Genomic DNA, 11,759 nt, shown 5'->3' with positions numbered 1-11,759 from the left:
ATTGTCCTCTATGAAATATTGTCTTTTGGACAAATTTTCTTATAAAATATTGTCCACTGACAGTATTTCATAATGGAATAGTGTCCTTGTCCATGAAATGTTGTCACCTCCTTCTGGACAATATTTCACTATGAAATTCTGTTCATGACAATGCTTCATTATGAAATACTGGCTTTGAAAATATTTTTTAATCGAATTATTTCACAATTAGAAATAGTACACAAGCATGCAGCATGCACATTTTTAGATTTATAACTGAAACAGTTGTGTACAGTAGAGAATTTATATTATTACTAATAGTGAGTTTCAAATTTGTATAGAAACATAACAAATGGTTTATTATAGATTAAAGAATTGTCTAATGTAGGTTTCATTTTATTACATTATACTGTACAAATATAAGTAATGTACTGACAATCGCTTATTTTGTAAATATATACACAGGCACATGTCGCAGAAAAAATTCCTATATACATGAATATGTGTTGATAACCTCCCCTTCATTAGACAAAATTATATGACAATCTGTCTATGAAATATAACCAAAATATAACCTCCCTTTTACAGGACACAATTTCATAGTATTTATCTATGAAATATTGTCTTAATTCACACAAAATATAACCTCCTTATAACAAGACAAAATTCCATAGTATTCATTGGTGAAATATTGTCTATATACAGACACAATTTCACTATGCACATTTGTCCTTCTCTGGACATATTTCCATAGACGAGGACAATATTTCATGATACATATTTATGAATTATTGTCTTGTGTGTACAATATTTCATAGGACAATATTTTGCTTTACATAATGACATTAATAGTTGAAGTGGGACATATTATCTGGTCAGCCGACAATAGTAAGTGATATTAGGTGACTTGAATCTAAGGGTCATTTGCTTAAATCAGTTCCAATAATGCATTGGACATACTCAAAATGTAAGGTTTTTCGGTTGGTCAAGTGACAATTTTTATACTACAGCAAAAACATTTTTTGCGTCGTATAAAGGTATGATGTTGTCGTCGTCTTTTCGTCCGAAGACACATTTAGTTTCCAGACAATAACTTTAGTTTTAGTGAATGGATTTTTATGAATTTTAAACAGAAGGTTCAATACCACTAAGTGAAGCTTGGGATTGATATTGTGTGTTTCTTTATTATATTTTGTATAATTATGCATTTATGTTTTTGATATACATGTATATCATTCCGGCATCACTTACATTTGTACTACCTATAAATATGATAATTGAAATATCGTATTTTGTATTGATTATTGATAACATGCATGAAAAATTTGTTTGATTAACATGATTTTTGTTATGTTATGAAGCTTTTATTTGTAAGCCTAAATTACTTTTGAAAGGAAAATTCATTGAATTATATACAATATGAAGTTAAAAGATTTATGTGTTTTTTTCCCCTTCATTTTGAATTTAGGATTTATGCGTATTGTGTTTGTATTTAATTTTTCATAACACTAGTTCGAAAGTTTCAAATTGGTAATGAAACAAAATGAATACCCCCAAAACATGGTAATTGGAAATTTAAGGTGACTCAAACATGACATTTCTCAACCTTGTAGCCAACTGGCCAGGTGAAATGCATGACGCCTTCATTTGGGCTAACTCTAGCTTAAGTGAAATGTTTGAGGACGGAACAATCGATCATGGCTGGCTGATAGGAGATAGTGGATATCCACTTCGACCATGGCTTCTCACTCATGTGCTTAACCCAATCAACAACGATACATAGCTTCCCATATGAAGACGAGGAGCGTTGTCGAAAGGAGTTTTGGGGTTCTAAAATCACGTTTCCGTTGTATAGATATCGATGCAAGTGCTGGCACATTGCGTTACAGACCATTAAAATGTTGTGACATTTTTATTGATGTGGCTGTATTACATAACATCTGTATAGAAAATAGAATACCATTGCCGGCAGCCATTGACAGGAATCGCCCAGACCAAGGACACATAGACAGACAGCAGTATTTGGGCAATTTGAATGACGGTGCAAATGTTAGAAACAGGCTGATAAATGGAAGATTTGGACATTGAATCAATTGTATCATCTAATTACTTTAACATTTAACATAGTCTCAATAGATCGCAGTGAGGTGGCTGCTCTACTAAGTACGACACCCCAACAGAGAGCTAGGTCGTCTACGAATGATTTTACACCTCTGCTTCGCATGGGGTTGATATCGTTTCGACCAACCGCGGCAAAAGTCAGCCGCGGCCGATGGCCGGTTACCCTGGCTTTACCACCGGGGACGCCTAGGTAGGTTCGTCGCCCGTCTATCGTTGCCTCCCAATGCCGAGATGCATAAAGTATCGTTACATTTTTGGGCGAGATTCTGACTTAGAGGCGTTCAGTCATAATCCCTCAGATGGTAGCTTCGCACCATTGGCTTATCAGCCAATCATATAAACCATATGTGTTTTTTACCTTTTCAACTACCACAGATTTTTTAGCTTCTTAACTCTTTGTGCAGAAAGTTTATTAATCGTTCAATGCTTAGGTTGGCAACTTTGGAAAAAAAAACTATAGATTCATCATTAATTTAAAGAAAGAAAGATTAACAAAAAGGTGTAATACATGTATAACAATATGCTAGTTTTATAAAGTTTAAACCTAGTCATCATCAGGTGTGCTCAGTGTGTGTTGGTCTAACACCTGAACCCCCATTTGTGCTAAATTAATGTTCATTTGTGCCAAATACAGTTGGTGTTTTTGTTGGTCAATGTTAAACCGCTGTCTTTCAATATTAAGTCTTTCAGACTCCATTGCTAGTCTCTATTTTTCGACACCAAGTCTTTCTTGTTCTGTTTTTAGTCGTCTTGTTTCAATGTCAATGAAACTTAGTGTTGTTTTGTCCTCGAGTATCTTGTTCGATTTCATTGCCGATTTGGCGATTGGTGACTCTCCTGTCATATATGAGTTCTTGGGGCTCTCTGTCCAAAATGAGCAGCTTGGTTCTGAAATAGAATAAACAGATTAATTTTCATGGTTATTACATTGTAATAAATTGAAAGTAACAGACAAAGAGCAAAAGTAATACAAATCTAAATGAGACAATTATTTTAACGGTGGAAGTTAAGCAGTCATTCATTATCATTCATCTTTGTTATCAATGGTTATACATTTATAGTTTTACGAGATATTGTTAAAAACAAACAAGCTACCGTACCACATGTGAAAAAGTTTGACATTTTAAACACACGACTAGTTTTTTTTCCCATTTGAACGTTTTCTAGAATGTGTACTTCAGGTACGTAGTACACTTCTTCTGTGTAAATCATGCACATTTAGGCACTGGAATTTGTATTACATCTGAATGGAGTAAAAAATAAAGTGTATACATACGTTAAACGGTTTAGCAGCGATTATATTTTTTTTATGTATTTGTCATAAGTCTCCCGTTATTGTGTGGTCTTTTATAGATCTTTGTTAAATTGAACATAAGGTAGCAACCATTTAATATTTAGGGTGATTGGGGGAGGGGGTGTAGAATGAACTTTGAAAAAGGCAGTCAGGGGCGGATCCAGCCATTTTTAAGAGGAGGGTACCCAACACAGGTTAAATGGGGGTTTTCAACAATATTTCCCCATTCAAATGCATTGATCAAAAAAGGGGGGTCCTACCACCGGACCCCCTTTGATCCGCCGCTAGTAGGACAGGAGTTTTGCGTTAAAAAATGCCGGTTGAACAACTGTGCCAGAAAAAGTAGGACCGAATAGAGTGCAAAATTTTAAAAAGTCAGGACTTAGACTGCATTTGAAAAAAAGGCAGCACATAGATAACATTTAAAAAAAAAAGAAGACAGGAAACAATTATTCATCATTACCTCAACGTCAACCCCCTACCTGCTCTAAAATTAAATGATAGCCCCCTTAGCTCCGCATTAACGGTCGTCGTCGTCCCGTAACATATAATTGCGTACTACATTAATGATTTTTTTTTTGCATGGTGAGTTGTCACATTGGCCTTCCTTGGGTGTATCCAACCATTTTTAAAAAGGTTGCAACACGTGCATGCAAGTCGTATTTAAAATAAATGTGGGGGGGGGGGAGGGTTTAAACATATAAAATATAAAATAAAAGCAGCATAAGTGTCAAAAAAGGGGGGTCCAATTCTTAGAACTCTAGCCCCTTGGAGGCGCCACTGTTATCATACCTCATCTTATTATTTTTATAAAGAAACAGGTAGGGAAAGTGAAGTCCAAGACATCGGGTTCACTTCCATCACCAGATGGTACAGATCCTGTGTCGGTTCCCCCTTCTATACCTTCTATGGGTGTTTCTCCAATGATACCGACAACTTTATCTTGTAGTGGAGTAAATTCCTCTGGCGGAAGTCCGCCGCCCGTCTTCCGTGCCTCGCGACGGTTACTTGAAGCAGCCTTCTTTGTACTGCTCATGTAGGTCGTCCACTTCTTCCTTATCTCCTCTACCGTACGCTTATAGTCAGTGTGGTTAGTTGCATTTATTGTACTGCATATTTTCTCCCAAATCTTCTTTTTAGCACTATTTGTTATTACATTGGACAGCTTACTGAATATAACTGACTTGTTCTTTTCCACGGCATCCAGAAGAACTTGAAGCTCTGATTCAGTGAAATTTTGACTCCTTTTCCTGCTCATAACGTAATCTTTTTAGGTTGACGGATTTTCAGAATAATTTATCAACAATGAACATTCGATGTATTTATAGCAGGAATGCACGATTTTATCCTTAAACCTTAATACAACCGATATAGTGACAAATCGAATTCAACTCACGTGTACGAATAAAAAACTTGTCAATATTTTTTTTCTTTTTTTTTCTTCATTTATTTCTTTCTGAGTTTGTTTGTGTATATTGGTGTATTATCTTTATACAGTAAACTTTTTATATTGATTTTGCAAATTATCTAATTATTGGATATTAGGCAATACCGTTTAGTAATTTATCGGAAAGGCATACTATATTTACATGAATTTTCGCCTGCATCAATGTTTATATTGTTAAAATAAAAACTTGCGACAGGTTTATGATATCTTTGCTAATATCAGATCATCCTAAGACAGCTTCGAGACGAGGTCTGGGATATGTCCTAGGATAGTCATAAGAGGATCATAAGACGTCCTAAGATATGTCTTACGACAGGTCTTAGGATAGCTTCGTGAAACCGGCCCCAGGTGATTTCATAGTATTTTATATCATATGATATTAACTGTCACGTTTATGACGAGAAAGATATTTTCTATACATGTATTACCCCGCAATGTGTTACAAAATGCTTATTCCACAAAGTTATGCATACCAGTTACGATGTATAAGTCCACAAAAATGACAATTCCAAAAAATGTTTACAAGCACAGAACAAAAATTTAAACTAGTATGAGTACCCATTTTTCAACCCTTCAATATTTTAACTTACATGTTCATGTCTTAAAGTAATCTACACTACCAAGAATTTATTTTTTTGGTACATTTGTACCCCCGTATATATCAGTACTGTTCGGTAAGACAGAAAACTTGTAATGTTATTCTTTTTGTTTATTCAGTACTGTTTTTGACAGTACTGTTTCAGTACTGATTTTAACAGTACTGTTTCAGCACTGATTTCGTCAGTACTGCTTCAGTACTGATTTTGACAGTACTGTGTCAGTTCTGATTTTGTCAGACTGTTTCAGTACTGATTTTGACAGTACTGTTTCAGTGCTGATTTCGTCAGTACTGTTTAATTTTCAAAATAATTAAATCAGTACTGTATCTGTAAGGAAATTTTCATTACTGTTAAACATATAAACATGACTTTTTTGTACCTGTTCTTTTTAGTGCAATTATTAATAGATCACTGTGTTCATAAAAAAAATGTCATCTCTTTAATTACGTAAATGTGCATCTTTTTTAAGGTTTTTATTTGTTTCTATTTCAGGTAAAATTTAGTTTATTTACCTTAAAATTAGTTACAATGTTTACATTTGAATGCATACCGTGATGCCTATCTAAAATGTATTAGGTTGTTTTGTATATTTGGGATGAGTTAATTGTTCTCTTTGGACACTTACCACACTGGCCGTTTCCATTCATTTTCTATATCGTGACATGTTGTTTTCGTTATGTTTTTTTTTATTTCTTTGATTTGTTTTTGTCCTGATTTGGTTTTGCTTTAGTTCCAGCTCTTCAACAGTTACTTTAGCTTTTTTTTAATATTCTGTCTTTATTTCGTATTTATTGTCAGAATTGCATCTTGTGTGGTTATTTTATAAGGTTTATGTTTTTAGTAAGATCTTATTAATATTTCTATTTGACAATACCATATAACATGTATTTGTATCTTGCTTGAGTCAAATCAGAACATATTGAACAAGAATTGAACATTGGAACTCGGTATAATACTTTTGAGAAGATGGATGGTTGGATGGATGTTATGTGATCCAGTGGCCAGTTGATTGCAGGAAGAGGACATACTACTCAGATAGAAATACAATGTAATTAACCTATTTTGTACAGAACTAGACCAATAATGCACTGAGCTACTTGTTTAACATGCTAGTTCACCACAAGGAGAGAATCTACTATAAGACATGTCCCTCTATACCAGGTACCTTCAGACTGAACAGTCTATGTTATTTCTCCGTAATGCTGTGTGCTGAGGGAATAATCAGAATACGACCACTTTTCAAGTCTTATTTCTCATAAATAAATTTCCAATCATATGCCCATTGTTAGATTTTTAATGGTTGAATAAATTTATTGATAGATTTCTTTTTTTTTTGTATACATTAATCATTTTGCAATTCCATTCACTTGTAATGTGTGTATTGTGAATAGTAACTTAGGTATGCATAACTCTTGTACTCTTTCCTATAAACCTTAACTGCAGACGTAACCTAATAATTGTACCGATCGCATGTTCATGTTTATGTACACAACAATATGTATTTCGTATATGCCCATAAGAAATGTTATCGGATTAACCTTTGTGAATCTTTGAATTGGTTCTCTGACTTTAAAAGGTTGTTTCGGTTGTATGACAATTATATCTTAGTTAATTGAACAAATTTAGGTCAATAACAAAATGGTGTAATATACGAATTCAAATGATGGAATTTGCATTTTTTAGTTCTTTTTTTTCTTTTTCTATAAAACATGCTTCTCCATACAGTGTATCCGTATTTGGCACAACTTTTTGGAATATTGGGTCCTGAATGCTGTACAACTTTGTACTATTTGGCTTCCTGACTATTTTGATCTGAGCGTCGCTATCAGTTTTATGTAGACGAAACGCGCGTCTGCTGAATTAAATTATAACCCTGGCACCTTTGGCAACCAGAGAGAAACATAACACTAACAGCACAAACACAACCACCCAAAAGAAATATATATGACATAACACGGGGGAGACACTATGAGGGATATTAAAGCTGGAAGTCGAACTACGGCACTTTAGATGAAACAGGTAAATAAAATCTAAATCTGCAATACACGTATTACCGATGTTTGACTTTTGACCTCGAAGTTGATGGATTTTTTTCGACTGGTTATAAACACTGTGGTTGGTCATCATGATACCAAGTCAATCAAAAGCAACTTAAAAGATTAAAATCAAGCTTTCAATCGCCATAACGTGTGGGGAAATTAACTGCTGAATGTTTTCTTGACACGAAAAAATAATGGACAACAAAAGACTTTTCCCACATATTACACCGATTATATGTTTGATTTTACTATTTGTTTACTACTATTTGAGTACCAGGATCATGATGTCTTACCACAGGAAAAGTGACCTGTCGAAAAAGGTTAAAATACGGAGTTCAAAGTTGGCAATATGAAAACAGTCTATTGCAAAATCTATTGCATTGCAATGACTTCCGGAAATCATACATAAATCTGCAGAGCACGAGAACAAAAAATAAGTGTAGTGTATGGAAATTGGTGACGCATAACATATTGTCAATGTCGTTGTTATAGCCGTTAAAAGTGTAGAAACAAAGCACTATAAAATCTCTCAGCAATCATATATCGGTCAGTTTGTGCCGGTGGAGGAAGTCGGAGTGACTGGAGAAAACTACCGACCTTCAACAAGAAAATTTATATTTCATAGTCAATTACGATTGGAGTCGAGAGCAAATGCAACACGCGGGATTCAAACTCAACCTCAGTGATGACAAGCTAGCGATAAAATAGTATGAAATTTGGTATCTAATTACACAATATGTTTTATTCTAATTGTCGAAAACCTGAAGTCTGGTAGATGTTGTCTCAGTGGCAGTCATACCTTATTTTTATATGTAAAGTCAGCTGGAAAAGTCCCTAACATGCAAAAAATGGCTGGCTTAACTGTATTAATTTTCTCATTGAAGGACGCATGAAACTTAAAAAAACTTAAATTTACTTCAGTTGAAGTTTTGACGATAGTTGTCTCTATATCGTTATACCACATATGATTTTGTTTTAAGGTGGTACATAAATCTGTATGATCAGAATTAGTGTCAAAATGCTTTTTTTTTTAATGGAACGTTAACGATAAAGTGTCCAAATGTTTGAAATTTTGAAATTTTTGTCAAAGTATATACAATTTTTTGAAAAATAAACGACCGAAATTAATCAAAGTCAATTTAAAGGTATTTGGTACCACCTTAATATATATACAAAAAATCATTGGTTTTTCACTGATTACATAATCAAACATCAGTGCTTTTAGTACTTTCTTCACTTCATGTATTCTAATCGACCACCCGCATCGTTTTCCTTTTAGACAATACTATTGAATAGTTATACTAATATTTATAATATGATTTTCAAACTCAGGTGTCAAATAGTTTAATAAAACAACACTTGAACTGGGTACGTGTTTGTTTCAGCAATTGGATTTTAAAGTGTTACCTCTAAGTAAAGTGACATGATATTTCATTTTCAGATGACATATTTAACATATTTAATGAACGAATATGACTTTGGTTAATTTCTTTTGTTTTTGTCAATAGTTACTAAATACTATAAGCATCGCAAAATACAAATCACGATTTCAAAAGAGACGAAATATATAACAAGGGGACATTTCTAAAAAGAAATATGTCGACAGACCTGGCAACGTTCGCTATGAGTATGTATAGACAAACAATATAAAAAAAAAGATGTGGCATGATTGCCAATGAGACAACTCTCCGGTGGATACCAAATGACACAGAAATTAACAACTCTGTTTAGGTCATCTTACGGATTTCACCAATGGACAAAACCCTTGTCGCATAGTCAGCTATTTTAAAAAGGCCCCGAAAAGAAAAATGTAAAATGATTCAAACGAGAGAACCAATGGCCTAAGTTATGTACAAAATAATGAACGAACTTTGATCAAATATGTATCAAAGCTACAAACTACACAAGTCCACTAAATGTTTTCAGTGACTCAGTATCTTTTAAACGTCGAATATTCTTAAAAATATACAAAGGGATTATGTATTATGCCAAAACTTTATTATGTAGTTCTCAGGCATACTGACTCTTAATTCAGTCTGATGAACGAATTAATTGTCGCCTCTGTGTACATGTCAGCACACATGCAATTTTTCTTTAAGATTTTTTGCATCTATTGTGGTATGTGTTTCTGTGAACCTTGTAAAACATTTCTAGATCAGCCATTTCAAAAAAAGGGGGAAAAATAAGTTTGGTATTTGAAATGACCGATTATTTTATTACAACAGTAAAAGAATATTCTTTATTTTCCTATTTTTTCTCTTTTATTTTCAGTTCGTTATGAACAACAATAAAATAGAATAAAATAAAATGTGGGCGGGTATCGAAAGAATGGGTTAGAAATTCATGCTCAGTATTTAGATTGCCAATTTTTTAATAACAAAAATAAAGGAATATTATTTATTTTCCAATTGTTTCTCTTTTATTTTCTGATATTTATGTACAATATATTAGAATGACTTAATGGGAAATACACGTGACCGGTAGAAAAAGAATGAAATACGACGGTTATTTTCTTCATATTGTTGAAAAATCATGAAATTTTACTATTCTTTCATAAGGTGCCGTTAATACTCACAAACTTCACACATGTTCAATTTGTCGTCCTGTACATGCATGAAATATATGCCACTGGACGTTTTGTTTTAGCGTCATGATGTTCCTGTAGTCTAAATACACATTTAGCGTACACAATTGTCAACCTGGTATCTTTAATGAGTTTTTTTCTTTCTTTTTATTCTGATTTTGTAAAATTTAATTGAGAAAGGACATGGGGAATATGTCAAAACGACTACAACCCGATCGATGAGCAGATAACAGCCGAAGACAACCAATGGGTTTTCAACGCAGCGAGAAAAATCCGCACCCAGTGGTAGGCATCAGCTGGACCATAAATAAAAATGTGAACTAGTTCATTGAAAATAAACGTAATACTAAACTCCAAAACATATTGATGAAATGAAATTAAAAAACACACAAGACTAACAAAGGCCAGAAGCTTTTAACTTGGAACAGGCGCAAAACTGAACATTTTAATTCCTGATTCATAAAACGAACAGTTTTACCCATGTACAGGGCCAGACTTCAAAAGTAAAATTAGTGATTAAACCCTTGAGAAAGCACACAACAGCCTGTATCACCCAGAACGAACTCTCTTTTACACAGAAAAGATTAGCAAGTTAAAGTTTTTAAGATCAAAACGAACCTCTTAAAATATTTGTAAAAAACATTGCATAAACATGTGTACTTAATGGTTTTGTTTTAACCTTTACTTGGGCGTGTTTACCATACACGATGATATCTTGCTTTGTTTTAACCTGTACTTGGGCGTGTTTACCTTACACGATGATATCTTGCTTTGTTTTAACCTCTACTTGGGCGTGTTTACCATACACGCTGATATCTTGCTTTGTTTTAAACTGTACTTGGGCGTGTTTACCATACACGATGATATCTTGCTTTGTTATAACCTGTACTTGGGCGTGTTTACCATACACGCTGATATCTTGCTTTGTTTTAACCTGTACTTGGGCGTGTTTACCATACACGATGATATCTTGCTTTGTTTTAACCTCTACTTGGGCGTGTTTACCATACACGATGATATCTTGCTTTGTTTTAACCTGTACTTGGCCGTGTTTAACATACACGATGGTATCTTGCTTTGTTTTAACCTGTACTTGGGCGTGTTTACCATACACGATGATATTTGGCTTTGTTTTAACCTGTACATGGGCGTGTTTACCATACACGCTGATATCTTGCTTTGTTTTAACCTGTACTTGGGCGTGTTTACCATACACGATGGTATCTTGCTTTGTTTCAACCTGTACTTGGGCGTGTTTACCATACACGATGATATCTTGCTTTGTTTTAACCTGTACTTGGGCGTGTTTACCATACGGGATAATCTCGATATGCAGTAAACAACAAAAATACTTCAAACAATTCTGTAAAAGGCTTAAAGGGGTTGCGTTGCGTAATTCTATTAAAAGTGTATTTACACAAGTAATGTTAATTCCAATGTATTTGTTCATTAGACTTATAGCTGAATTGATTACATGTTTTTAATTGCATATATTTGTTCATTTGTATGTTTCGGAGTTAGTGTGGCACTTATTTCCCTTAACCAGAATACATTATTCTAGCAGTCCATTCCATTATTCAAAATATCCATTTCATTATTAAAAATTGGCTATTTCTCAATGTTCACGCGTATTTCGATATTTTAGTCCTTCGTTACTCCTCTAATGTCCGTTGCGGAACATATTGACTATATAACT

The 11,759-nt window shown here is 33.8% G+C and overlaps 1 protein-coding gene across 1 annotated transcript; it reads right to left on the bottom strand.

The window, feature by feature from the left end:
• Positions 1-2,806: 2,806 nt before the first annotated feature.
• On the bottom strand, positions 2,807-4,652 carry LOC139501993 (myb/SANT-like DNA-binding domain-containing protein 4). Its single transcript, XM_071291314.1, has 2 exons — positions 4,250-4,652; positions 2,807-2,988 (listed from the first exon to the last, which is right to left on the bottom strand). The coding sequence occupies exons 1-2, from the start codon at positions 4,650-4,652 to the stop codon at positions 2,807-2,809; spliced, it is 585 nt and encodes a 194-aa protein (XP_071147415.1).
• Between the last annotated feature and the right edge of the window lie 7,107 nt (positions 4,653-11,759).

Source organism: Mytilus edulis, chromosome 13 (assembly GCF_963676685.1).
Source record: "Mytilus edulis chromosome 13, xbMytEdul2.2, whole genome shotgun sequence".
In the NCBI taxonomy this organism is placed as follows: domain Eukaryota; kingdom Metazoa; phylum Mollusca; class Bivalvia; order Mytilida; family Mytilidae; genus Mytilus; species Mytilus edulis.
This window is presented reverse-complemented; position numbering and strand designations above follow the sequence as displayed.

Excerpts from the sequence above, each read along its gene's own strand:
- LOC139501993 (XM_071291314.1), bottom strand. The coding sequence starts at position 4,652 with ATGAGCAGGAAAAGGAGTCAAAATTTCACTGAATCAGAGCTTCAAGTT. Across the intron at positions 2,989-4,249 it reads TGTACCATCTGGTGATGGAA|AACCAAGCTGCTCATTTTGG; the intron begins GTGAACCCGATG and ends ATTCTATTTCAG.